At 37.6% G+C, this 25,539-nt stretch overlaps 1 protein-coding gene across 2 annotated transcripts in view; it reads left to right on the top strand.

Moving 5' to 3' along the window:
- The window catches only part of CNTN3 (contactin 3), a 328,834-nt gene that overhangs the window by 156,031 nt on the left and 147,264 nt on the right, over positions 1-25,539 (top strand). For both annotated transcript variants that reach the window (XM_059940197.1, XM_059940198.1), the window contains exon 5: positions 20,461-20,556. In XM_059940197.1, coding sequence (XP_059796180.1) covers positions 20,461-20,556 — 96 coding nt within the window. The remainder of the gene's footprint in view (positions 1-20,460; positions 20,557-25,539) is intronic.

Genomic DNA, 25,539 nt, shown 5'->3' with positions numbered 1-25,539 from the left:
TTTATTTTTATAGTATACAAAGTATATATAAAAATTTCTTGGTAAACAGAGTTTATTTTTCCTTTAAGTGTACTCTCAGTAGTTTGCTATTTTAACATAAAAGAAACATTTTAAACTCTCAGCCATTTGAAATGAACAACACATGTTCATCTGCCAAAAAAGTTTTAACCTAAGTCACAAAAAGGAAAATTTTAAAAGTTTTGTGTTTTATTTAATGGCAAATGCAAAATTACCTATGATGAAATTTCCTACCAGTCTTTGGCTTCCTATTTAGAGAAACGTTCAACAGCCCAACTGTTTTTGACAGTTTACTTTCCACCTCTGAAACCTGTATGAATATCAGGTGCTTTTAACAACACATACCACCTAATGGTAAATGAGCAGATTATCTCTTTCTGTGTTTTCATTTGTCGTGCGTGCTGACATTACATTACTATTTTAGTACTGTACTTTACTGCTCTAAAAGAAACACATCATTTTTCATATCTGTACCCCTCATTCTGAGTCCATGATTCTAATACGTTGCCAAGAAAATGTAAGAGTGGAGCTGCCTTTAGGATTCTCCAGATTTCAGATTTTATGCTACTGCAGTACCTTTGAAGAAAGATGCTCCTAGGCAAGGAAGATGTATAGGGGTTTTGTAAGTCAGTTGAAAAGTAATTAAAGTTGAGTATTGTTATTTTTTTTCAGTCGATAGATCTTCATTTAAAAAATAGCATACGCACATGTAAAACATTAAAGATTTATATCGTAGAGGATGTCTCCTTCCCACCCCCATACCCTTGGTTGCCAGGCAGCAATTCCTATATGACTCTTCAAGCATATATAGAGTATAAGTTCTTTAGAGTAGTAACACCAAACAGACTGTTCGCACCTTAACAATTCCCATTCAACATATTTTGGACATTGTTCCATATCAGAATATAGGACTCTTTCTTTCCCCATAACTGTGTAATAGTCCATGTCATAGACCAGCATATTCAAAGTGTGGTTCCTTTAGACCAGCAGCGTACGCTTCTCCTGGGAACTTATTACAAATCCCAATTCTTGGGCCCTACCTCAGACCTACTGCCTCAAACACTTTTGGGTCGGACTCAAGAACCAGTGTTTTAACAAGATCTCAGGTGATTCTGATGCCCACTAAAGATTGAGAATCAGGGCTTCAGATTAACCATCTTGTTTATAATGGTGTCTATTAAGAATCATTTAGGTTTTTTCTAGCCTTTTTCTATTATGAATAGTGCTGCAGTGAAGATCCTTGTATATAGACCTTTTAAGGAGACTGATAGATATTTGTCAAACTGTTTTCCAAAGTTATACCAATTTACATTTCCACCAATAATGTATGAGATTTTTCTTAGCATTTCTGAAGCAATCTTTCTTGAGGTTTTCTTCTATTTTTGTAATTTAAAAAAACTAGTATTGGTAATAAATGGATGGAGAAGAAGACTAGATTGAGGATATGTCAGGGAGAAAAAGCCTTCAAAAAAGACTGAGAAGAAATGATCCTATAGGTAGGTAGGTGATTACAGTAGGAGAGAATTAAAAAAAGGCTGTGGAAGGTTGTATTTTTCAGGATGGCCAACCTACAATGTGATGTTGACACTCCTCCCATAGACAGGAAGGGTCTTTGCAACCTTCTTGAATCTGGGCAGGCCTGTAACTACAGTAGAAGTGATCCTATGTGATTTCTAAAGATGAGGTCCTAAAAGGCAATACTCCTGGTGCTCCTTTGATATCCCCTCTTGGAACCCAGCAACTATGCAAAAGAAAGCCCAAGCCACCCACTGAGAGATTCAAGGCTCTTGGCTCTCAGCTCTGGCTGAACTCCCTGCTGACAGTCATTGTCAACTTGCTGTCTTGGAAGAAAACGTTCCAGTCCCAAGTAGCTGCCCTACCTGATCTCACATGGAGCAGAGACGAGAGTTCCCTGCTGAGCCCTGGCCACACTGCATATTTGGGAAGAAAAAAATTATTGTTATTTTAAGCCACTAATTTATTGGGGGTGGTTGTTACACACAAGTTGATAACTGGCGCAAGGGCTGATCAAGATCTCATAGGCTTCTAGCGCTCTCAGAGCCGTGAAGGTAGAGGCAGATGCTTAAGAATAATAGGGTTAAAGTTAAGTACTTCGTGTTCTGAGTTCTCCAGTCAAACCAACGTGGAACTGAACTTTTGGAGTGAGCAAGTCCTTAAATTCAGAATAATGTATGGACTGCACATATGTGTAATTAGTCTGAAGTATTGAGTCCCTGATGTGCTCAGGAAATTGAATACTTGGTATATGTCTATATTTTTATAACTAGAAGATTCAAAGGCCTTTTTTTTAAACTGTATATCCAAAAACTGTATGTATGTAAAATATATTTCAAATAGTTACAAAGCAGAATTTAAAACCTTGCCTACCAAAGTACAAGATGCTTACAGCTACCATTTACTCAAACCCTACTATGTTTTAGAAATTGGGTAACTTAATTTTCATAAGCCTGAAAGTGAAAGACTGTTTTCATTTTTTAGGTAAGGGATGAGGGGAATACACTCAGTGTATTTCATTCTCTTGCTACTAAATGATTATGTAACTACTTATGATCACAAAAATTATTATTAAAGTAAGAAATATACTTTAACATGCTCTTTTGAGAAACATGGAATTAAATTGCCTTAAGTGTCAAGAAGTTTCAAACACTTCTCTTGTTTAATGACAATGTTCCAAGGATATTCCTCTGGATCTTAAGGTCCTGCGTACATAGTTTTTACTTACTCCATAATGGAGTAGTCAGTTGTTCTGAATATTTGGAAAAAGAGCAATTAATGCCAAATGGCTTTTGGTAAATGTCAGAATCGAAATGACTTCAGTCAACCCAGGCTTACATTTTAAAGAAAGATAAATTCTGTCAGCGGGTTTTTCTGCCTATCAAGTAGACTACCCCTTTATGCAAAATATTAAAATGTGTGGCCCTCAAATCACTAGCCGGACATATCTATTTTATATTTATATTTATATATATTTTCTATTTAATAAATCCAAAGGCCTTCCCCCACCTGCAGAATCAGAATCTTTAGAGTTAGAGCCTGGGAACCTACACTTTAAACATGCTTCCCTGCTGATTCTTATAAACCAAAGTGAATTTCATTCTTTTCTCTTTTAAAAATGATGGCTGGTTTTCTTTTTAATTGAGCAAAGATGACTAAAGAGATTAGTGTTCTAAAAGAGTATATAAATAATTCAGATTTAAACTCTTTACTGTAATGGTATGATTTACTTAAGACTCAGAATCTCATCTAAAAAATGATTAATTTAATTTTCAGTCCTTTGCTCCTACTTTGTCTTTCTTGTGGTAGGATGTCAGTTGGCAATAAAATGGCCCCAGAGCAGGTGCAATAAGAAGCCACAATGAATCTCCATTAATTATATTATATATACATAGATATTTCTTCATGATTTATACTCAGTGGCTTCTGAAAAGACTTGAGTTGGCTTACAGAAGGAAATTAGTATAAAGTAGGACAATCACAGATAAAAATGGAAGGAGACCATTTAAAAGAATTAGAGGCACCTGGGAGATATTGATTCTAACAGCTGGGAAGTATCCTGTTAGCTATAACCAAATGAAACATGTTGGCTTATACATTTTTCATCTAGGTTATAGAAAGCATATATGGCTGTCAGAAGAGACTGTGTTCCTTGAACTAAATAAGCATGGATGAATGTGGGATGTATAGTGATGGATATTGTATAACAGAGAAAACACGGAATGTTTTGCAAAAGATAGAGAAAAATATTTGTGAAATGTATTATTCAGGTAGACTGAGGGCCTTGCATTAAGTACAGCCATAAAAGACACTTCTGGTTGGGCTGATACCTTATAATAATAGCTAATATTTAGTGTTTATCCTGTCCCTGTATATGGTCTCTCATTTAATCTTCAAAAAAAACCCCAGAAATGTATGTAACACTGTTCTCCTTGTTTTACATCTTAGAACCTTAGGTGTGTGTAGGGAGGCTAAGTAATTTGAGTCGCTTGGGTTACCAAGTGGCACCCTGACTCGAGAGCCTATTATTACACTCTATACTTTATGCACTTGTCAGAATCATCCAAGTGGTTTCCCTTCTCCTGTCCTAAATTAAAATAATAAATTGCGCATATTGGAGAATAAGGACGACTAGAGAGTTTGTGTTTGCATTATCACAGTCTTTCATTTTCTAGACCAAGACAAATGTCTCAATCCCTTTATCTAGTGTCCTGAGATGAAACTGGTGTCTAGTGGTTCTGTTGTTGTTCTGTGTTGTTGGTTAACAGAAGCCCATCTACTTAGGCGTCTTTCCACCCTGCAAAAATGTGTTTGGAACGGATGTAAACAAGGAAGGAAGATGAAGTTGCCCTCTTATTCTCACCTAGACCCTGGGCTTACCGACTTCATTGTGGGTGTGTATCATGGATTTCCTGAAGGTAGCCTGGAAAGATTCACTGTCCATAGGAGATCTTTGAATCAGGTTGAGTATGTGTGTAAGCAGTTGGTTAAAACCCGTAGAGTTCTGCCCCATGTAGCATAGAAGACAAAGCTTTAACCTGGAAAATCTTAAAGCAGATGTTCTCAGCTGAGTGCCTCATCCATAAAATGACATCAGGCCGTGGGCTGCAGTGGATCATCCAGTTGGAAGCTGGGCTGCATCCCAATGGATCTGCCAGAATGAATTATTCTCCAACTAGCTGAAAAAACAACCTATTAAGATTGTTTTCATCTCTTCATTATAAAATGCATCATGTTTTTCAAGTAGAGCAATTTAATTTGAGGTCTAAACGATTCCTTTTCCTACCATTAGAAACTTGGAGCAGTGGAGCTCGTTATGCACTCCTCACCTAAGGGATAATAACGTCTGAAAACCAGATCATTCATTCTAAGAGAAAGTTGATGGTAAATCTTGAACTTGAAAATAGGACAGGTGGTGAGAGGATTATTGTGACCTCACTGGAGACAAAAATGCCAGATCCTTCAACTAAATTCAATTAAACATGTTTGGGGGAGCATCTTAGTATGTCTTACTTTCCATGTAATTACTGATCCCTTTATTCACTTGGTTGACCAGAGAACAATGAAAAAAACAAGCTGTGCTAGTTGTCTTCCATCTATCCTTCCACATCCACTTTCCACCCTGTTGTCTGCCCAAGGAGACCCACCCATATGGACTACATCAGAGGGTTCCCTTGCCATGTGGCTTTTGGGTGGTTTTGGCTAATGGGAGGCAGTGGTGGGCAATTGGAGAGTGGGAAGAGGAATGGTCAGGGTATTTAATAACCAGCTCTTTGGCTGCTAGATTGCTGTATGTTATCTAGGAGTCCTGTGCAGCCGTGGGGGGCAGCCCTGACTTCAGGTCCCCAGACCAATAAGCATAGGCAAATTACTAGAGTTTCCCCTCTGTTTTTTTCAAACACTAATGAAGAATATATGCTGATGCCATCACAGAGGCCCTCTCTTGTCCTGTGATTCCTAATGATGGGGAGCACATGTTTCTCCACTAGCATGATTGTTGCATTCCTCATTTTTGTTACCCTTGCTTTGGTGATACACATTAAGGTACTGCATAAAATGTATTGCTTTCCAAAGTCATGCCTTAGTAGCACTACTTTTGCCTACTGTCTTAGTTAAATACATATCTTATTAAAGCATTTCTCTTTAATTTCACTGATTCTAGTAGAAAGCATTCATAAAACAAGAGTCGTTTTTAATGTTTCCATATGTTATTGTCAGAAGATTGTGACATTCTAGGAAGTGTTGCATTGGAAACATCAGCTAACCTCCTAACCAAAATACATCCTTAGTGCTTTAAATATTATGAATGTTGTTAGAGGCATCAGGCATACTGAAAGACAGTATTCATCATGGAGTAATAATGCAGTAGCCGTCTAGGTAATACATACTCTCTTGAAGCTATCCTGTTTGCTGACTTCAAGAACGGTAGCTGTATTTAATTTCTTCTATGTATAGTTTTTTATCATCTTTCTGTATTAGCATGTGTGGCATCATGAGTAAGATACCTTGGTGGTATGTAAAAATATTCAGAATCATTTATGTTCAGCATTACCTAGTTTTAACCATTTGTGGATTTCAATTAAAATTAATTGTTTATGGTTGGTAGTGTCCCTTCCTTGAGCAGTAAAGGAACAGGCCATATTCAGCTAGTTCCTGAAAGGTTTATAATTGAGAAAATTTAAATTGTTGCTAAAAATACCTGAATTAAAGTGGTTTTCTTAGAAGTGTATCAAAATTTAGTTAATGTGGTAATTTAAAAATTTAAGTGAAGCTATGCCACATTTAAAGTGCCAGTTGGGTTGGGAATAGGCAACACCAAGAAAAAGAGTCTTTGCTGAAGACTGGGAAGTTAGCTCTGTTGGACATAAGAAAGAGTCTAAAGAATTATGTCACGATCTTGAAGCTTGTGATTAAACATACTTCATTGTCTGATAGGTGAAAAGTTCTGGGACGAGACGTAAGAAGTGTGGCTTTCAGTAGGATATCCACAAGAAATATGCATGGGTATAGTGAGAAATGCCTATGTCTCTATTCTTAAATGCCCCTTCTGCCCCAAACATAACATTTTTACTGGCTTTATTTATTATATTGTTCACTACCTGTTATGGGTTGATTTGTGTCCTCCCAAAAAAGATACGTTAAAGTCCTAACCCAGTACTTCAGAATGTGCCCTTATTTGGAAATAGGGTCACTGGAGGTGTAAATAGTTAAGATGAGGTCATGCTGGAGTTGAGTGGGCCCCTAATCTGACCAGTGACCAGTGTCCTTATATGAAGAAGACATCCATGTAAAGACAGAGACACACAGGGAGAATGCATGTGACCATGAAGGCAGAGATTGGAGTGATGTATCTACAAGCCAAGAAATGCCAGATGGCCATCAAGCCACGAGAGCCAGAAAGAGGCAAGGAAGGATTCCTCTACCGGTTTCAAAGGGAGGATGGCCCTGCCAACGCCTTGATTTTAGACTTAAAGCCTCTGCAATTGTGAGTCAATAAGTTTCTGTTGTTTTAGGCCACGCAGTTTGTGGTACTTTGTTACGACAGCCCCAGGAAATGAAAACAGCACCTACTAAGTGCCAAGTCTTGACCAAGAGTTCCCTGCCCTCATGAAGCTCACATAGTACATGGTGTGTAAAACCACTAAGCTGTGATAAGAAACAGACCTCATATGGGGGCCACAGTACCTAAGATGAGACTGAGGGTGGGCAGGAGTTAGCCACCTGGAAGGAGCAGAAGAAAAAGGCCTGAAAAGATGGCAGTAGTTGTGTGTATGCAGCTTAGAGAAGGGAATTCCATCTGACTGAAGTGTGGAATGGGCCACAGGCAGTGGAGAGATGGTGCAGAAGAGATAGACACGGTTCAGATCCCACTCGCCTGCATAAGCCACGCAAAGGAATTTGTATTTTGCCTAGCACTTTCTTTTTTATCAATATTTCCACACAATATTGATTATGTAATTTTATCTTGTAGAGGTATTGCTAAAATACCTCTCTTCCTCTCTGATTTCTACAGTCTTACTTTGGACACATTTCCCATCTAATCTATTTTACTGTAACAGCCTCCCACCTGATTATGTAATCATTAAACAAGAAACAAAATTGAATAGAACAGGAATGTAGCAATCTCAGTGTTCAGAAAGTGAAGCTTACAGAATATATACTTAGGGAGGAATATTTTCCGTTAGAATGGTAACCTAAGTTTTCGTGTTGGTTAAATGCAGAAGATTTATTTATGGAAAGAAGCATCATCTACAGAATTGATGGAGTGCATTTCTCCTACCAGCTTCATGATTGCTGGCACTTTCAATAAACAGGTCCAAAGGATAATATAGCCCATTTAATAAGTTGGTCCATTTATTCTAACAATAATATATTTACATTTGTCCCATTTTCACTTTATTTTACCCTCTGCATCAGCACATTTGCCCTGATTGCTTTCTCATTTGTATACATGTTTGTGCTTTAAAAATTTAGACCAAGAAACTTTTTTCAGGAGCTCTTTAAGTACTAAAGTGTAGGGGATCTAGTAGACTAATGGATCCATGTGTCACCTAGTATCATGTGTAATGCATTTCTGTAGCACAAAATTACACTCTTGTTCTTTGCTTATTCTGGAAGTCAGATATAACTTACAAAGAAAACAAGTAGTATGAATTTGTGCTTGCTTTCTTCAGAGAAACATAGGCAAATGCACATTCAGAGGTCTGCTGATAGTGATGTTTCCATGGCAACAAGCAGGCTATTATAATATTTATATCCATCTATTATGCTTTAGTTTATTTTAGGGTTTGGTGTTAAAATGACAAAATAACATATGCCTTTATTTTCTTAAATATAAGGTTGATTTTTTTCTGGGTTAAATATTTTTAAAGACCTCATAGAAATTAACAAGAAGTCATTGTTACACATGTAGATTTTTATTATTCCCTATTAGTTTTAAATTATGTACATTTGTTTATAAAAGTTTTGAAATTGATGTACATGACACAGTAAGTCTGGCCGGTGTTAAAGTTAGGGAGAAATACACACATTTCTTTAAATTTCACAGTTATATTTTGGGGGAGTTTTTTTTCTAGCTATTTTGCTTTGTAACTTTGCTTTATAACTTAAGCTTTAAGTTAATAATTCAGGAGCTCTGCAACAGAACAACAGACATCAGCTGTGCACTAGGTAATGATCTAAGATATTATCAATCTTTCACCAATAGACAAATTAGTTTTTATGTGTTGTTGATATAGGGGCATAAGAGAGTGAGAGCCTTTATTGAAATCATATGATAACATCTGTTTATATGCTTAACATGTAATATGTGCCCAGGATGTAAAAATGAAGCAGAAGAAAGACTATAGTTTTGTGAAGCTTACTTTCTAGCCAGGATGGGGGGGGGGTACTAAATAAATAAACAGTAAATACATTCTCCAATATTGTATAATGACTTTGAAGAAACGTGAAGCTACATAAGATTATAGAGTGATGAAAAATAGGAGCATTTACACCTAAATATTTTGCTGTCATTTACACTTTGAAAGCTCTATTTTGTTGATCATTACCTTTGATTGTTATATCAAACCCCAAGGGATTCCTGGGTGGGTGTCATCCCTCCTTGTTTACAAAGAGGAAACCAAGACACTGCACGGTTAAGAAACGAGTTGGCAAGTTTCAGAAGAGTAAAGACATATTCTTTCACTCAGCCTTGTTGGCACTTGTTGAATAATTTGAATGAATGATTGAAAGAACGAACATACCTTAAATATGACTTGCGAGTTATCCATTTCAGTTTTCTAAGGTAGAATTTCTAAAGACTGAAAAGGAGTCAAAAGCTTAAACTGTAATTCAGATGTGATGTTCCTCCTTTTTCTCCAAGTTAGAAATCAGAGGATGTGTCATCTGCCTGACTCTGACACTTAATTAGCAGCATGGCTTTGGGCAAAATCTAACCTCTCCTGGACTTGGTTTGCTCTTGTAAAAATTGGGAATAATTATATATGTATTGCCTGTCTCACAGATTATTGCTGAGAATCATAGGAGATAAACTATGTCAGTCTCAAGAGGTCTGTGCACATGTAAGTCATTTTGATTCTTTAGAAAGTAATCTTCATTTAACTTGAATTAGCAAAGTATTTTTTTCAGGCGGTCCATAACTAATCTTTGATGTGTGTCTCTCTCTTTCTCTTTTTGATGAAAATTGTCAGTATGAAGTGATCATATAATTAAAATAAATCTAATTAGCTTCTTTCTCTGTAACAAAGGTGATCTTTGAATGCCAGACCATAGGCGTTCTTATCATCTGTGAGCCCTGCTATTAGTCTGGAAATGTGCTGCTGAGGGAATCATTCAAAAATAAACTGTCTATTTGTAAATAAGGGTAATGACTCAATATTTAATATTTTTTCTTGTAGTGTTGGAGGGTTATTGCATTATGCTAATTTATTTTTATTTTTCATTATTCCTATAATGGATAGAAGTAAGCATATAATGTAACACCATATATTCGTTGCTAAAATCACATGTGTCTTAATGGCAACTGTTCCATGAAATATATAAACAGTCTCAGTGACTCAGCCAGTTTAGCAAATAACGGAGCTTTTTTTAAAAAACTCACTTCATGTGTTGAATTTCAACAAGTATTACTTAGCAACTACTCTACTAATTGCAGGGGGAAAACAATAGAAATTATGATGTTCCTGGGAAGAGAGACATGCCTGTTAAAAGCAAGAGGCTAAATATAGACAAACTGGAGTAGCTGTTGAACGCTTCAGATGAGAAAGGAAACTTTCATCTGGGTTTGAATGACATAGGTCTGGATAGATGAGGATAGAAGGATATGTAGAGCTTATCCTTGCCCGGGGAGGGGAAGCAGCTTGCTAATACTTACTGAGCACGTAATACATTCCAAGAATTTTGCATTTATTTTCTCACATAACCCTCTCAGCACGTTTCTAACACAGGTCATATTATCTGCATTTTTCAGAAGAATCTGCATATCAAAGAGTCTGAGAAAATTGTGTAAAACCACAGAGCTTGTTTTAGTAGCAGAGACTGTAACGGAAATCTAACTTCAAATTCTTTGCTGAAGAAGCCACTGAGACATTTTAATCTAGACTGTTAAAAAGCTTTTTTTAAATGTTTGAGAATATTATTAAGATAACTGCATTGAAGTGGTGTGATGTGTTCAGATATTCAGAATATTGTCATTTTATGTGATCTTTTTATTTCCAAATTGGCAAGTAGATGTTTCTAAGTGAAAAGACCAAGCACATCTTTGTATAACTAATCGTTAGAATTCCTCTGTGACACACCCAATGATGGTTAGTTTCTGAAATATAACGTTCTTAGATAGTCTTGAAAATAGTTCTCTATATTTGGTAACGTTTTGTGTATGAATGCTGGCTTTTTCTATGGCCCTGTTAAAATCAAACTGACTTTTAAAATATGGTTTTCATGCAGATTTTCTGAATTATCTCAAACCTCTGGTATACTTGGAGATCTTAGTTTCAAAGAGAAGGAAAATGATTTGTAGTATTGCCACATAAATTTTTTAAATGTGGTTTTAATGATAAAGCTAGCTTTTTTAAGATACATGAAGTATAAGAAGAAAAAATTTTCAGAAAGTAAGATTTATAGTACTGCTCAGCTTACATTAAACTGTTCGTGTTTTAAAATTTAGTATTACAGGTAAAATTAATATCCACAGTCAACTGGGAAGAGTTTTTTTTTCTTTTTCCTAGATTTAATATACTAGAAGAGCAAAACTGTCAATATCAGAAACGTTATTCTTAATTTTTCTTGTTTGATTTAATAATCCAGCATTTACTTTTTCCCAAATACATAAGGGGCTTTTTTATTTGATATAGTCAGGACCAGTAGTTGGACTCTTAATTGAAAAGCTCCTTAATAAATTAAAATAGGTAATCATTTAAAGAAAAGTTACCTTTTATTATAACAATTATAGTTTTGCTTCAAATATGAAACTATATATGTCTTCTGCTTTTTGTTTTTGTTTTTTAATGCAGTGCCAAGCACTCTTCGTTGATGGAAGGTAGGAATTCATTGTGTTATTTGTATAAAACACACCTATTGTGAATCTCCTGTGATTTACAGCTGTTGTTTTTCTTTGAATTTGAGTGATAATTTAAAAAATATTTCTTAAGTAATCTGGGTACAGAAATAGTCTAAAGATTTTTATTTTTTATTTATAAGCTTTTATGGTATTTTGCATTCTGTATTCTATTTTAGCATCAATCTTGGGGAAAGGGTGAATTTCTTTCATTGAGTTTTTCAAAAGTTTAAAATTTTTTTCATAAACAACAGTTCCCTTTTTTTCACACACTTATTCCCTCAACTTTTTTAGTATTTCACTAGTAATTTAATTTCAACAAAAAAATGTAAAAAGGGTGATTCAGTTCTGTTAATAAATACAGGCAGTTCAACTGATGGAAGCAGAAGGGCTTGCTAGAGAGCAGCTACTAGGCACAAGCATTCTGTGTGCTCTTAACAGTGGATGGTATCTTTTCTAGAGGGGACGAATAATACTGCTTGAGTTGAAGCCATTTGTACTGGATAGGTGCTTTCTGAGGTCTGTGGAAGGCAAAAAGGAGATGGAGGTGGACTGAGCCCTCAGCGTTAGTCTTGTGAGACAGATTAATCTAAAACACAGTTATCATGTAGTTCAGAATTATCGGAGAACTCTTCCTTCACAAAGCGTGAACATTTTTAACTAGACCTTGAAATATAGATACTTAACATAAGTTGAAAGGAATGATGGGGCATAAGTAAAGTTTTAGAAGCAGAAATACTCCAGATGACAAACCGAGCTCTTTTGTGGCAATACCTGGAACATAGGTACATATTTCACACATATATACATATACATGTACATATATTAATACATACATTTCGAGTGAATGACTGAATGTTAGGACAAGAAAATGGACTTCATCATCTAGGCAATGAGAAATTCATGTAAAATTTTGAGCAGGTATTGAAAACTGGATATGTGTTTTATGAAGAAAACTGAACTCAACTCTCTGGGCACAAGACAGATGGATTGGATGGGAGGGGAGAGATCGCAGGTGGGGAGACTGGCCCAAAGGTTGGATGGACTTATCACATAGTATAAAGATAAAAAGAGCTGGACTTGAAATCAGTTGAACTGGCTCCACCACTTACTGCATCACCTTTGTCAAAGTCTGTAATTGCTTAGAGCCACAGCTTTTTTGGAAAATGGAAAAATAATACCTTTAAAGAGAGCTTTTGTGAAAATTAAATGAGATAAATTCCAGGAAATTCTATCACACAGCCTAGCAATTTCATTCATCCATTAATTCCTTCATATGTGAATTTAGTCAGTTTTGATAGAGCATATTCTTATGACATTGGGGATGCAGAGATTTGATAGACAAGCATACTGGAGCCATATGCTTAATACATGCCAGGTGAATTTGCATCATAAAATTTTTCCAGTAAAATTAAAATGGTGGTAGTGAGAAATTAGAAATGGGAAGAAAGAGGCTGAACTTTGCAAAGCAATTAACATGATAAAATTGAATGGATTGAACAAAAGTAGGAATGAGGAGTGACAAATTGGAGGTGGGAGTTTTAGAAAGTAACAACACAATGATGGAAGTTGTAGGGTTTTGTAGGGGCTACTCTAAGCGTAGGAAAATGAAATGTTGAATATGAGATGAATAGCCAAAATGTGTCTGGAAGGCATGCAGAAAATGCATGTTTTGAATTAAAATTTTGATGAACACATCTTTGGTATAGACACAATGGTAGAAGCTTCAGACTTGGTGAGATCTATGAGGGGATGTAAAGAAAAATGATAGCTATTATTTTTTGAACACTTATAAGTTAGACACTTCTAAGTAAATGACGTAGACTATCATATTTCTTTCTCACAACAATAGCAGAGATAATTGCTATTATTATCCTCAATTTACAGATGACGAAACTGTGGATCAACAAGTGAAGTAATCTACCACAGGTCAAACACTTAAGTTTCAGGAAAGGGATTTGTAGATGGGTTTATCTGACTCCAGAGGACCCAGACTTAAATTCAATCCAAGTTAAAAAGTGGAAGGAAACAGAGAGATGGTCATGGGGGGCAGGGGGATTTGTTTAAGAAAAGTGGAGCATGGGAATTATTGGAAGATATATTTTGCTTTTTAGATGAAGTGATCTTTGCATGTTTGACATCATATATGAGATGAGAGAGACTGAAGTAAGGAGAGTTGTAAAACCAGAGACTCAGAAGGAATAAGGAACCTTGCACTTCTATAACTCTTTTTATTTTTCAAAAGGCTTGCAGATCTGCGATGGTAGAGAGCCTCTCTCCAAAAACTCCGTGAGGTTCAGAGGGCAGGTGTTGTCCCCAGTTTACAAATAAAAAGCTGGGAAGCACAGATGACCAAGTGGTAACTCCTCCAATCTTGCAGATCTGGATTATGGTGGAGCAAAGACAGGATCCCTGGTGGGCCCACTCCTGTTTTCTTTTCCTAAACCTCACTGGTAGAAAGTTAAGAAATCTGCAGCCCAGGCACAGAGGATTCAACTTCGGTGGGGGACCCACCATGGAGATTCCAAGGAAAATGATATGATGGATGCAAATGTATGTTGATGACCCACACAATGCCAACAAATATGTAATAGCCTAGAGATATAAAGATGAAAATGACAGTGTTGTAATCTTGGTGGACCCCCAGGATAGGAGAACAAAATGGAAAAATAGAAAAATATAGAAAATACAGAATTGGGAGCTTCCCTGGTGGCGCAGTGGTTAGTCTGCCTGCCAATGCAGGGGACACGGGTTCGATCCCTGGTCTGGGAAGATCCCACATGCCGCAGAGCAACTAAGCCCGTGCGCCACGACTACTGAGCCTGCGCTCTAGAGCCCGTGCGCCACAACTACTGAAGCCCGTGCGCCTAGACCCCGTGCTCTGCAACAAGAGAAGCCACCGCAATGAGAAGCCCATGCATCATGGCGAAGAGTAGCCCCCGGTCGCCGCAACTAGAGAAAGCCCGCACACAGCAACGAAGACCCAACGCAGCCATAAATAAATAAATAAATAAATTAATTAAAAAACAGAATTGAAAGGATGGAGGTAATTTCAAGAGTTTCAAGAAAGGGATGTGGATGAAGCTGGTTTTGAAGATGAATAAAAGTGCAACGTCAGTGAAGGAGCGGGCGCACAATTGCATGATTTTTGACAAGCATTTTGTGCTTGGCGAAATCCAAATAGTTTGTTATTGTTTCAGTGTATGTGGCTGAGAGTTGGGCTTGCTGGAGCAGTGGGGTGATGAGAGGTAGAGAAGGAGCTGAATTATGATATACCTGTGGGGAAAGGTCTTGTAAAGTATTCCTAGGTGCTTAGAGTTCACCCATTGTGCCAGTATTTCAACTGTGTTTAAAAAACAAAGACAGTTCCTGAAGGTGTTAAGATCTTATTAAGTGCTTCCCTGGTCCCTAAGGAGGCTTAGAAAATACTGAATACTTACGTCTGGTTGGAAACTTACAACACAAACCTGTTTTAAAACCTCTAAAAAGGCTGGGCTTTTAAGTATGAAATCTATTTGCAGTAGAAATTTTTGGTATCCCCAAAATGTGTTAAATCCCCTCTGCCCACCTCTGATTAATGTGCAGTGGGGGTGGACAGTTCCATGAAAGTTCACAGTGAGAGCTCTGCTGGGTAGGGGAAAATGATTGCCCCCAGGGAAAACCCTTCACTGGTAAGGTTGGGAGCCTGTATTCAAATACCCCTGACTCCCATCTTTCAAGGTGATGGTTCTAGAAGGCATTCTATACACTTATCAGAGGTTCATGCAGAATCAATCCCTTACTGACTACAGCAGCAGCTTCAGTAATGTAACCAGCTGGTGGCTTTTCTTCCATCCCTCTTTTTTTCACCCCACTCCTTCCCTCCTACTTTCGGAGATCATCTTCCACATTCTCCAGGTCACTCAAGTGCTTTCTTGGCTCTGCTTTTGGGGAAGGAAAACTAAGATACTATTGAACTTGTTGAGCAAGCCATTGTTTTTACATAAGGAGCCATTCTTATTTTCCTAGGACACACCTATTAGCCTGCCATGGTAGAATTTTCCGTTAGAAACTTTACTGGTTTTTTTTGGCTGTGTTGGGTCTTTGTTGCTGCGCACGGGCTTTCTCTAGTTGCCGTGAGCGGGGGCTACTCTTCGTTGTGGTGCGCGGGCTTCTCATGGCGGTGGCTTCTCTAGTTGAGGAGCACGGGCTCTAGGCGCATGGGCTTAGTTGTTCTGTGGCACATGGGGTCTTCCCAGACCAGGGCTTGAACCCATGTCCCCTGAATTAGCAAGCGGATTCTTCTTTTTTTTTTTTTTAACATCTTTATTGGAGTATAATTGCTTTACAATGGTGTGTTAGTTTCTGCTGTAAAACAAAGTGAATCAGCTATACATATACATGCATCGCCGTATCTCCTCCCTCTTGCATCTCCCTCCCACCCTCCCTATCCCACCCCTCTAGGGGAGATCAACCTGAAAGTGTGAAGTGTTTGAGCAGCCCATAGAAAACCTAGCCCACTAAATAAAATTAACAGACAGGTGTCAAGGTAGAGTATTTTATACACCAGGAATGGTCCATGTGCATATTCATAGGAAAAACAGTCAAAGTAAGGAGTGTATTTCTCTCCTGGCTCTGCATACCTCCGTTTGATATCAGTTTGGGAGATACTGTCTCCAGGGTGTGACCAGAACTTGGGATATCTTAGAGCAGCACAGCACAGGTGGCGACCAGAAGGGCAATCAAGGTGAGCAACTTGCGGCCTGTAGGTGGGGTGGAGGAAGAGGAAAGAAAGTAAAAAAATATGAAGAGCTGGATTTTAGCTTTGTTTTTTAATGCAGATTTTCCCAGTTGTAAATGTACTTATTTGTGTGTGTGTGTGTGTGTGTGTGTGTGTGTGTGTGTGTGTCTGTGTGTGTTTAGTTCTCTATAATGGTATTATGTATAGTTTGTGTATCCACTCTGTGGTCGAGATCCCTCACAGTGCCCTTTTATAACCACACCCATATCCCTGCCCCACCTTCCCTAAACACTGACAACCACTAATGCATCCTCTGTTTCTGAAATTCTGTAATTTTAAAAATATTATATAAATGGAGTCATACAACATGTAACCTTTCAGGATTGCTTTTTTCGCTTAGCATTATTACCTGAAGATTCATCCAAGTGTGGGGTGTATCAGTAGTCCATTGCTTTTTATTGCTGAGTAGTATTCCAGGAAATGTGTGCACTACTGTTTGTTTAACCGTTCATCCATTGAAGGACATCTGGGTTGTCCCCAATTCAGGGCTATTATGAATAAAACTGTACAAACTTTTTTGTACAGGTTTTCTTGTGAAAGTATGTTTTTGTTTCCCTGGGATAAATGCCCAAGAGTGCAATTGCTGGATCATATGGCAATTGTGTGTTTAGTTTTTGAAGAAACTACCAAACTGCTTCCAGAGTGGCTGTGAAATGCTGTACAATCATACAGCCACCAACAACGTATGAGCGATTTTGTTTCTCCACATCCTTTATGGGGTTTAGTGTTGTCGCTATAGTTCTGATAGGTGTCGCTAACCATTCTGATAGGTGTGCCGTGATGCCTCACTGCAGTTTTAATTTCTATTTCCCTGATGGCTAATGATGTTGAACATTTTTCATGTCCTTATTTACCATCTCTATATCTTCTTCAGTGAAATGCCTGTTCATTGTTTTGCCCATTTTCTAATTGGATAGTTTTGTTTTTTACTACTGAGTTTTAAGAGGACTTATTCTGGATACTATTCCTTTACTGGATAAGTGATTTGAAAATATTTTCTCCTGGTCTGTTGCCTGTCTTTTCATCCTTTTCCCATGCACTTTCACAAGGCAAAAGCTCTAAATTTTGGTAAGGTCCAGTTTATTACTGTCAAGCCTAAAAACTTTTTGCCTAACCCTAGATCCCAAAAATGTGCTCCTATATTTTTCTCTAAAAGGTCTATATTTCTATATTTTTATGTTTTACATTTACATTCAAATCCATTTTGAATTAATTTTCATATATGAGTGAGGTTGAGGACAAGGTTCCTTTTTTTCCCTATGGTTGTCCAGTTGCTCCTGCACCATTTATTGAAAGGCTGTCCTTCTTCCACTGAATTGCTTTTGCACATATGTCACAAATCAACACAGCGTATTTGTGTGCATCTGTTTCTGTATTCTCTGTTTTATTCCATTGTTCTATGTGTCTGTCCCTCTGCCGTTCCCACACTGTCTCGCTCATTGTAGCTACATAATAAGTCTTAATACTAGGTAGAGTGGTTCTTTCCACTTTATTCTTCTTAGTCAAGATTGTCTTCGTTATTCTAGGGCCTGTGCTTTTTCTATGTAAGTTTTAGCACAAGCCTGTCTACATCTACAAAAGATATAAAAGTAAAACAAACCCACCAAAAACCTTGCTGGAATTTTGATAGGAATTACATTAAATCTATATATCAATTTGGGGACAGTTGAAACTATGCTGAATCTTCCAATCCATGAACACAGTAGGTGTTTTCACTTTATTTAGACTGATTCTTTTTTATCAGTATCTTGTAACTTGCAGCATATAGATCCTTTGTACGTTTTATTATCTGTATACCTAAGTACTGTATTTTCTTTGAAATGATTGTAAGCAATTTTGTGTCTTTAATTTTGGTTTCTGCAGGTTTATTGTTACTCTCTAGAAATTGTATCCTGTGACCTATTTAACTCACTTTGTAGTGGGAATTTTTTGGTTTGCTTTTTGTTTTTGTAGATGCCTTCCTATTTTCTATTTAGACAATCATATCATCTGCTAATAGGGGTCATTTTATTTCTTCCTTTAGAAACTGTATGCTTCTTATTTTTTATTCTTTTATTATTGCAGCGGTCAGAACTTCTAGTATGATGTTGGCTGCAAGTGGCTAGAATGAACTTTCTTGTCGTATTCCTGATGTTGGCAGAATACATTGTCTTTCACCATCAAATATGATGCTAGTTGTAGTTCTTTGTAGATGCTCCTTATGAAGTTGGTTTCTTCTTAAAATCTGGCTAATTGGAGGCTCCAGAATAATGTCACATTTTGCAAGAATTAGGAGACAGGAAGAAAAATCGGAGAGGTTTCTACCAAATAATTTCTGGAATGACTTCTTATTTATTTTGACTCCTAAACAGGACTTGTTCTGATACAGTTCTTGTCAAGATTGGACCATATGCAGCCTTGACTTGGGTTTGGGTTGCATATATAATCTGCCAGGATATTTCAGTAATCTGAAACTTTTTGGATATTTATACTACTTTTATCTCTATAGTCCCTAGGGTTAAAAAAAAAAAAAAAAAAAAGAAGCTGGGAAGACACTTAAGACCACTACAGTTATTTTTGTTTGCTCTTCCTAATGCATGTTCTCCATGAACTGGCCACATCAGGTATCCAAAAATAATGTTCTCTGTCCTTATATACTGTAGAGATAGTATCACTGCAAATGTCCAGAGCAATGGACAAACCTGTGACAGTGTTAGGGTTTAGGCAAAAGAGGTTTTCACCTATGGAGGAGAAGAGACATTGTTAGTTTCCGTAGAACATTTTTTTATCCTTTTTGGTGTATTCTAGGTAAAATCAGTGATGAATGTGTTTTATGATGTGAAGTTATATAACAGAAGAAAACAAGGAATTGGACAGAAAATCAGTAATTATGATGCATACTTGGTTGTCAAAATATAATGATTTGAGATTATTTTTCCATGTATGGGCTACATTCTGATATGATGTACTCCTCCACTTAGTCTTTGGGAAACATTTGGATGGTCCAATTCTGCAGTTCCAGCTCAGTTACACTTCAAACGCCTTAGTGTTTTGATAATGCTGCATTTGGTTATAGATTTAAGATGATATAATGCTACGTTATATCACTTTTGTAGGGTAACTTCTGAATAAAATAAGTCCATAAACACTATTTTTTTCTCCTTTTATAGTCACACATATGTGAGTTTTGCTGAATTGCTTTATTCCATGCTTATAAGCTAACAATTTAATACTATTTTTCAGTAACAATAAAATGAAACACATAGACCTTCTAATTTCCCTTTGATGTATTGATTTATGGTGCTTAGAAAATTCATACATGTCTACAGTTGGTAGTCTTATCAATTTGAAGAAGATTATTTTGGTTTTTGCATTTTTCAAAGTTGAAATTTTTCAAGTTGTATTTTAAAAATACATACACTGCCTTACTTTTCATAGACACCACATAGGCAATTTATATCAACCCTTAAAAGCTGTGAAATGAGTATATTCTTTTACAAATTGACAGTGCAATTTTTCTAATACAGAAAGTGACACCACAGCATATATTAACTATGGAATGCACAGTACTTTTTTTTTAAATCAGAGTTTAGAGAAACAAATGTTTCTTCTTTTTTTCCCCGTAGGCTTAAGCTTTGTTCAAAATGAAGCCCATAGAATTTTCTCCATGCTATAATTTAAGCTGGAGACTATGAACTGGAATTTGCTGTCCTGGATTATTATTGAAAGAAATGAAATGGTTTTTAAAAATAACCACTGGTGATCAAAATAGTATTTGCCTTAATTACTTTATTAAATACTTGAAAAAAATTATTTGGCCAATGATAAAAACAGTTTGTATTTTTTTACAGCTATAAATAAAAAGGAATATGTGGGTTTAATTTACAGGATTAGTGGGTATGTATTTTTGTTTCTATTGCTGAATTTCTAGAAGCCTTAATAAAGAAATCAAAATCCTACTTTTCCTTCTCAAAGCAAATGTTAAGTGTTTTCCTCCTGAGGTTCCTGAGAAGGGATTTTTTATTATCCTAAAAAAGAAGAATGCCTCTGTGTGAACATTTTAAATTTATGGTCCTTTCTGAAATTCTGTTTTGTTTTGTTTTCAAATCAGATCTGGAAAATTTTAAAACCAAAATGAGAAGTACAGTGTCAGTGCGTGAAGGACAGGGAGTCGTCCTGCTCTGTGGCCTCCCGCCACACTCTGGAGGTAACAAGTGCTCTGTTTTTGCTTTTTATGTTTATTAAACAAGTTTCAGGGCGAGACCCACAGCATATGTGCTGTTATTGCTTCCATAAATTACCCTGAGAAACTTGATAATCCAAGCATTGGATTCTGTCAGTTGAGTTGCAATATAAGAAACTCTACAAAAAGTAGCCCAGAGGAGATTATAAACATAATTTACTCATTCCAACAAGGAAGGTTCTAAAGGCAAGCAAGATCAAGTTAATTTCAGTTACCTAATGGTGCTGAACAATGCTTCATCCTTACACTATTATCATTTATTATTTAGTTTTAGACCATGACATACCTTGGTGTCTTTGTGGTTTCTCTCTCCTTCTCTCTCTCTCTCTCTCTCCTGCCTTATGCATACACGCTTACACATGCTTATTGATATATGCTGTTGCACCTCTTGATATATGTGTAATATACATTGAAAATGAAATATGTGTGTGTATTCACACCATTTTTACTGGGGTGTTGGAATTGCAAATTTTATGCTGCATTGCTATAAATTGAAATATTGCTGGAAATTCAGAAGGTTAACAGAATAGCTACCAAGAGTGAAAATGAACTTCTGCACATATGAAAATGATTTAATAAGTACTGCTCCCCAGTAAGAGCCTGAAGTGCTGGTTGGATTCTCCTCTCATGCTCACTATTACAAACTTGGTCACTTGCAGGAACAAAGAAGGCATTATTAATGTATGAATCATTGTTCTCAGAGAAGCAAACACATTCTGTTATTGAGAGGATGAGAATTACTGAGAGATAAATAGGTTAGAGAGAATCTTTCTGACCAGAGGCAAAACTGAGAAGTCTTCTTCCCATTATAATAAAGCTTAGTCAAATGTCAATATACTGGACTTTATTTGTTCTGTGACATCCAAACCAAAGTCCTTGTTGCCCAGTGACTTGGCAGTTTTCATGACAAAATCCTCAGCCCAGTAAAACAGACATTTCCCATCTTCAGTATTTGATCATTTGAAATGTCTGAGCCAGCTGCAGACTGCAGATTTGGGGCTTGATTAGCTGCCATGCTTGCCCTCGTGTTGGTGAGTATGGGTTTAAATTGGGCTCCCCAGTCTACTTCGGGAGTGTATATTTTGCTGAAATCATGAAGTTTCAGAGGACCTGTGACTTTGAAGGGAAGCATAGACTCTCTTGATTAGCAGTAAAAGTAACTGAGCTCAAACTGGCTTGAAGAAAATAGGGAGTTTACTGGCTCATATAACTGTGTTGAGCCTGTGCTTTCTACTAGAGCTCTATGGTTGACACAGCGATGTACCACCCAGAATGACTCGCTGCCTCACTATGGGCAGTGGGGTCAGCCAGTGGCCTCCAGCTCTCAGCTTCTTCCTGATCTCCTTGGCTGCAGGAGCCACTTGCCCAGGGTCTCACCCTTCCCGGGACTGCCTGCATCTGGTGACTGAACAAGGAGAGGATATAAGGGGTCAGCCCTTTCTGCCCAACACTGGACACTTTTAGTGGGGAGGACTCAGTCCAGAGCTTCCTTCCAGCATGGCCAAGGCTTTTTGGATCACCACAGTTTGACTTCTTTCTTATCTCAAATCCTGCTTCTGCCTCCTTGCTTTCACAGGTTTTGAGCTTTGGTCAAAATCTTTATCCCAGACTCTAATATTTGCTCCCTGAGAACCAGTCTACTGGACCCAATGGTTTAACCAATTCCATAAGCGGTTGGTCTTTCTTGCTGTTTCTTGGCTCTGCTTCCCTCCATGTTGATTCCATTGTCATGTAGACTCCCTGTGGTGGCACAGGTGGCTCCTGGCAACTCCAGGCCTTCCGGTCCTTAGTGCTAAAGATCCTAATGGACCAGACAGCCTGTTGCTCAGTGGCTCCTGATTTTCATTGGATGAGCCTTGCTCATGAGATTTTCCCCTCCAGCAGAGAACCAGAGTCAGCTCCATCTACTGGCAAGCACTGGGATGAGAAAGACGTAGTTTCCAAAAGAAAAGAAGGGTTTTATTATGAGAAAAAAAAGGGAGTGATGTTTTAGGTAGACACTAATAATGGTTAGAAGTACACCTAGTAAGCAAGTATCAAAATAACTAAAGTTTATTTTTGAAAAGCAACATAAAAGACCGCTGGGCGGTCTTGTCTATGATGTGTGTTGGAACTGTTGACCCAAATTAAAAGTCTAAGTGATCTTCTTTCAACATTTTTATGACTAGATGTACTTGCTGATAACAAAGGAGGGGATCTTTTAGTTGACTGGGCATGCACACAGTGAGGGAGTCTTAATAAGCTGTTGGATAAAACATGTTCCAAAAGATGAATCTTTTCCATTGTCTTGAAATTGGAGAACTGCTGGCCAGTCACAACTCTCCTAAGTAATGACATCCTGATTCCTCTCTGCCTTGGTGACTTCAGATAGTGCTCTTTTCATTTTTAAAGCTCACAGCCTGGGATGACTGTGGAAGTCAGTAGAATTGTTGGCAAAGAAGGAAAGAAATCTTCCCAGATGCGGTACATTAGCTCTTAAGACCCCGCGGCATGCATGGGGGAGCGAACGACTGAACAAAAGCATATCTTCCTGCATGCTAGATTGTGCAGGAAAATGATAGGGACCAGAGCGTCAGATTTAGATGCTGAAAACAGGATTGTCATTGATCCAAGTCTCCCTAATGTTGAGTCTGCCAAGTCACAATTTACATCCCCTGCCCTGACTTCTTGGTTTGGGAGCTTCTAGAAGACAGAGCCTATGTCCAGGTTTGCTCTGCACCCAAGTGCCTGACACAAGGCTGGTTTATGACAAGCAGTCAGTAAATAATGGTTGAACAAATGAATACATTCATGAAATGAATAAAGGAATCCTCTTTAGATCGGGCCAGTTACAGATGCTTTCTGAGAATGCACTGCAAACTCTTGTTTCTAGAGGTGGAAGCATTTAACAACTAATATGCGCTGGGTGCCAAGCAGACAGGTGCAGACACTGACAGATGACGGTGAACTCTGCCCACAGCAGCTGGTATCAGTTCCGCTTCATCCCCTTGTGGACTGAGGGACTTTTCATTCAGTGGAGAATGTGAGGCAGCACAGAGCAGCTGAAGCCGTGACTCCAGGATTTATCAGTACATGTGATATGGGGCACACATGGCCCCGCTGTGATCCATTGTGTCCTCTTTCCACAAAGTCCCGTGGTCCCTGCAGGACATGACCTTCCCTTCTCTGTCTTAACTGCTGTATTACTTTTACTCCCTTCTACTTGGTCCCTTCTCAGTGGTCGGAAATTTTTAATTTTGTTGTTATTTTCTGATTACTGAAGACATCATCGTATTTTATTATCTATCGTATGCTCTAACAGAATCACAGCCTGACAGAGTAGACACAGGGGTGAAATAATAATAATAATAATAACAAATAATAATAGTAGTCTCTATTTATTGAGTGCTGCTTAGTTGCTAAGCAGGGTGCTGGCTCTTGATGGAAATAAATCATCTGCTAGGAGATTCTTTTGATTAAAAGTATGGAGAGGAACTGGATAAGTGACAAGGGAGATATGCAAAAAAAGAACCCAAATAGGAGTCCCAAAGTATGGAAACTGAATATATTATTCATACTCCCTTAAATAATTTGTCTATGCAGATAATTTATAAGAAAGTAGCAGCAACCTGGGGCTGCTTTGCTTAAGAGCAATCGCCATTTATATGATGCCATAGAAGGAAAAATTGTTTCCTGATGGGTGACAGAAATGTTTCCTAGGAGTCCCCATAACTCCTAAGCAATGCAGGTTACTGTCATTTGAGAGGGGTCTTATCTCCCACTCATTCTGTGACACTTTCTGTTACTTCCTATTCATTGTCTTCTCTGCAGAATAATTCATCATCTCTCTAAGGTGAAAGGAATTAGTATTCTCTTGAAAATTATCTGGAAAATCAGGAAGCGACATGTCAAAAATAAGGTACCAGCCATGGATTATCTGTGGGTTAATTATCAATCTAGTTACCAATAGTGTGAAAAGCTGGGAATTAGTGTAATTACCAGTCAGTTGCTGATATCACTACAAGATCGTTGTAAATTCAAATGCACAAAAAAATTATCCTAATATAAATAAGGATACAAGACTAGTTCATGGGCCTTTCATGATAAATACTAATTAGACAGGAATTCATAGATTAATCAAGTTATTGCCTACATACATGTTAATAAAGACTTGGTTTTTGTCCAAGGATGCCTGATGAGATTTATTCTGAGTTAAAAATAGACCTGAGTGTTTCCCAGTGTTTCATAAGCAAACAGCTTTGGTCTCTGATCCAGCTTCCCACGTCTGTGCTCTGTGCGTATTCTTCTTACAATGACAGCCCTGGACACTGCCTGCCATCCTTTGGGATGTGAAAAGGAAGCGTGTGAGATGCTAAACAGCAGGTAGTGCAGGATGAAGCGACTTCATGCTAAAAATTGCTTTGTAAATCCGGTGTGACAGAGGTGACAATTGTTAGCAACATAACCAGATGGCATGGGATTTACACCCTCTGTGTCAACATCTTTTTTTTTTCTTTCCCTAGGACCAAAACACAAAAGTCACCTCAGGTAGTTTAGATGGGGCAACTTGAAGAAAAATTTCCAAGTAAGAATGTTCTGGAAACACTTGTGCAGTTGCTAGACCTTGCTTCAAGGCGATGAGACATTACCTAGTGTTTTGGGATGTGGTTTGGACCCAAAACAGTAGTTTCCCTAAATACCTTAATGTGTAACCTTAGCACCACCTTGGCTTAGGCATTCATTTTTCCTTGAACTACACTCCTCTACTATTCATGTTTGTAGTTTAGTCAAATTTAAAACAACAGCTTTTTACAAAACTTTGAAGTAGGAAATACATAATATGTTCATGGGCAGAATGTGCTTTCTGGCTCCCATGGCATTTGCATCACTGGTCACTATATAAAACGTTTCTTTGAGAACCCAAGGGTTTCCCCTTCCCTAAAGCAATGTATCTGAAAGTTGCATCAT

Source organism: Balaenoptera ricei, chromosome 11, assembly GCF_028023285.1.
Source record: "Balaenoptera ricei isolate mBalRic1 chromosome 11, mBalRic1.hap2, whole genome shotgun sequence".
NCBI classification, from domain to species: domain Eukaryota; kingdom Metazoa; phylum Chordata; class Mammalia; order Artiodactyla; family Balaenopteridae; genus Balaenoptera; species Balaenoptera ricei.
The sequence above is the reverse complement of the archived record's forward strand: the minus strand, read 5'-3'. Positions and strand labels throughout refer to the sequence as shown.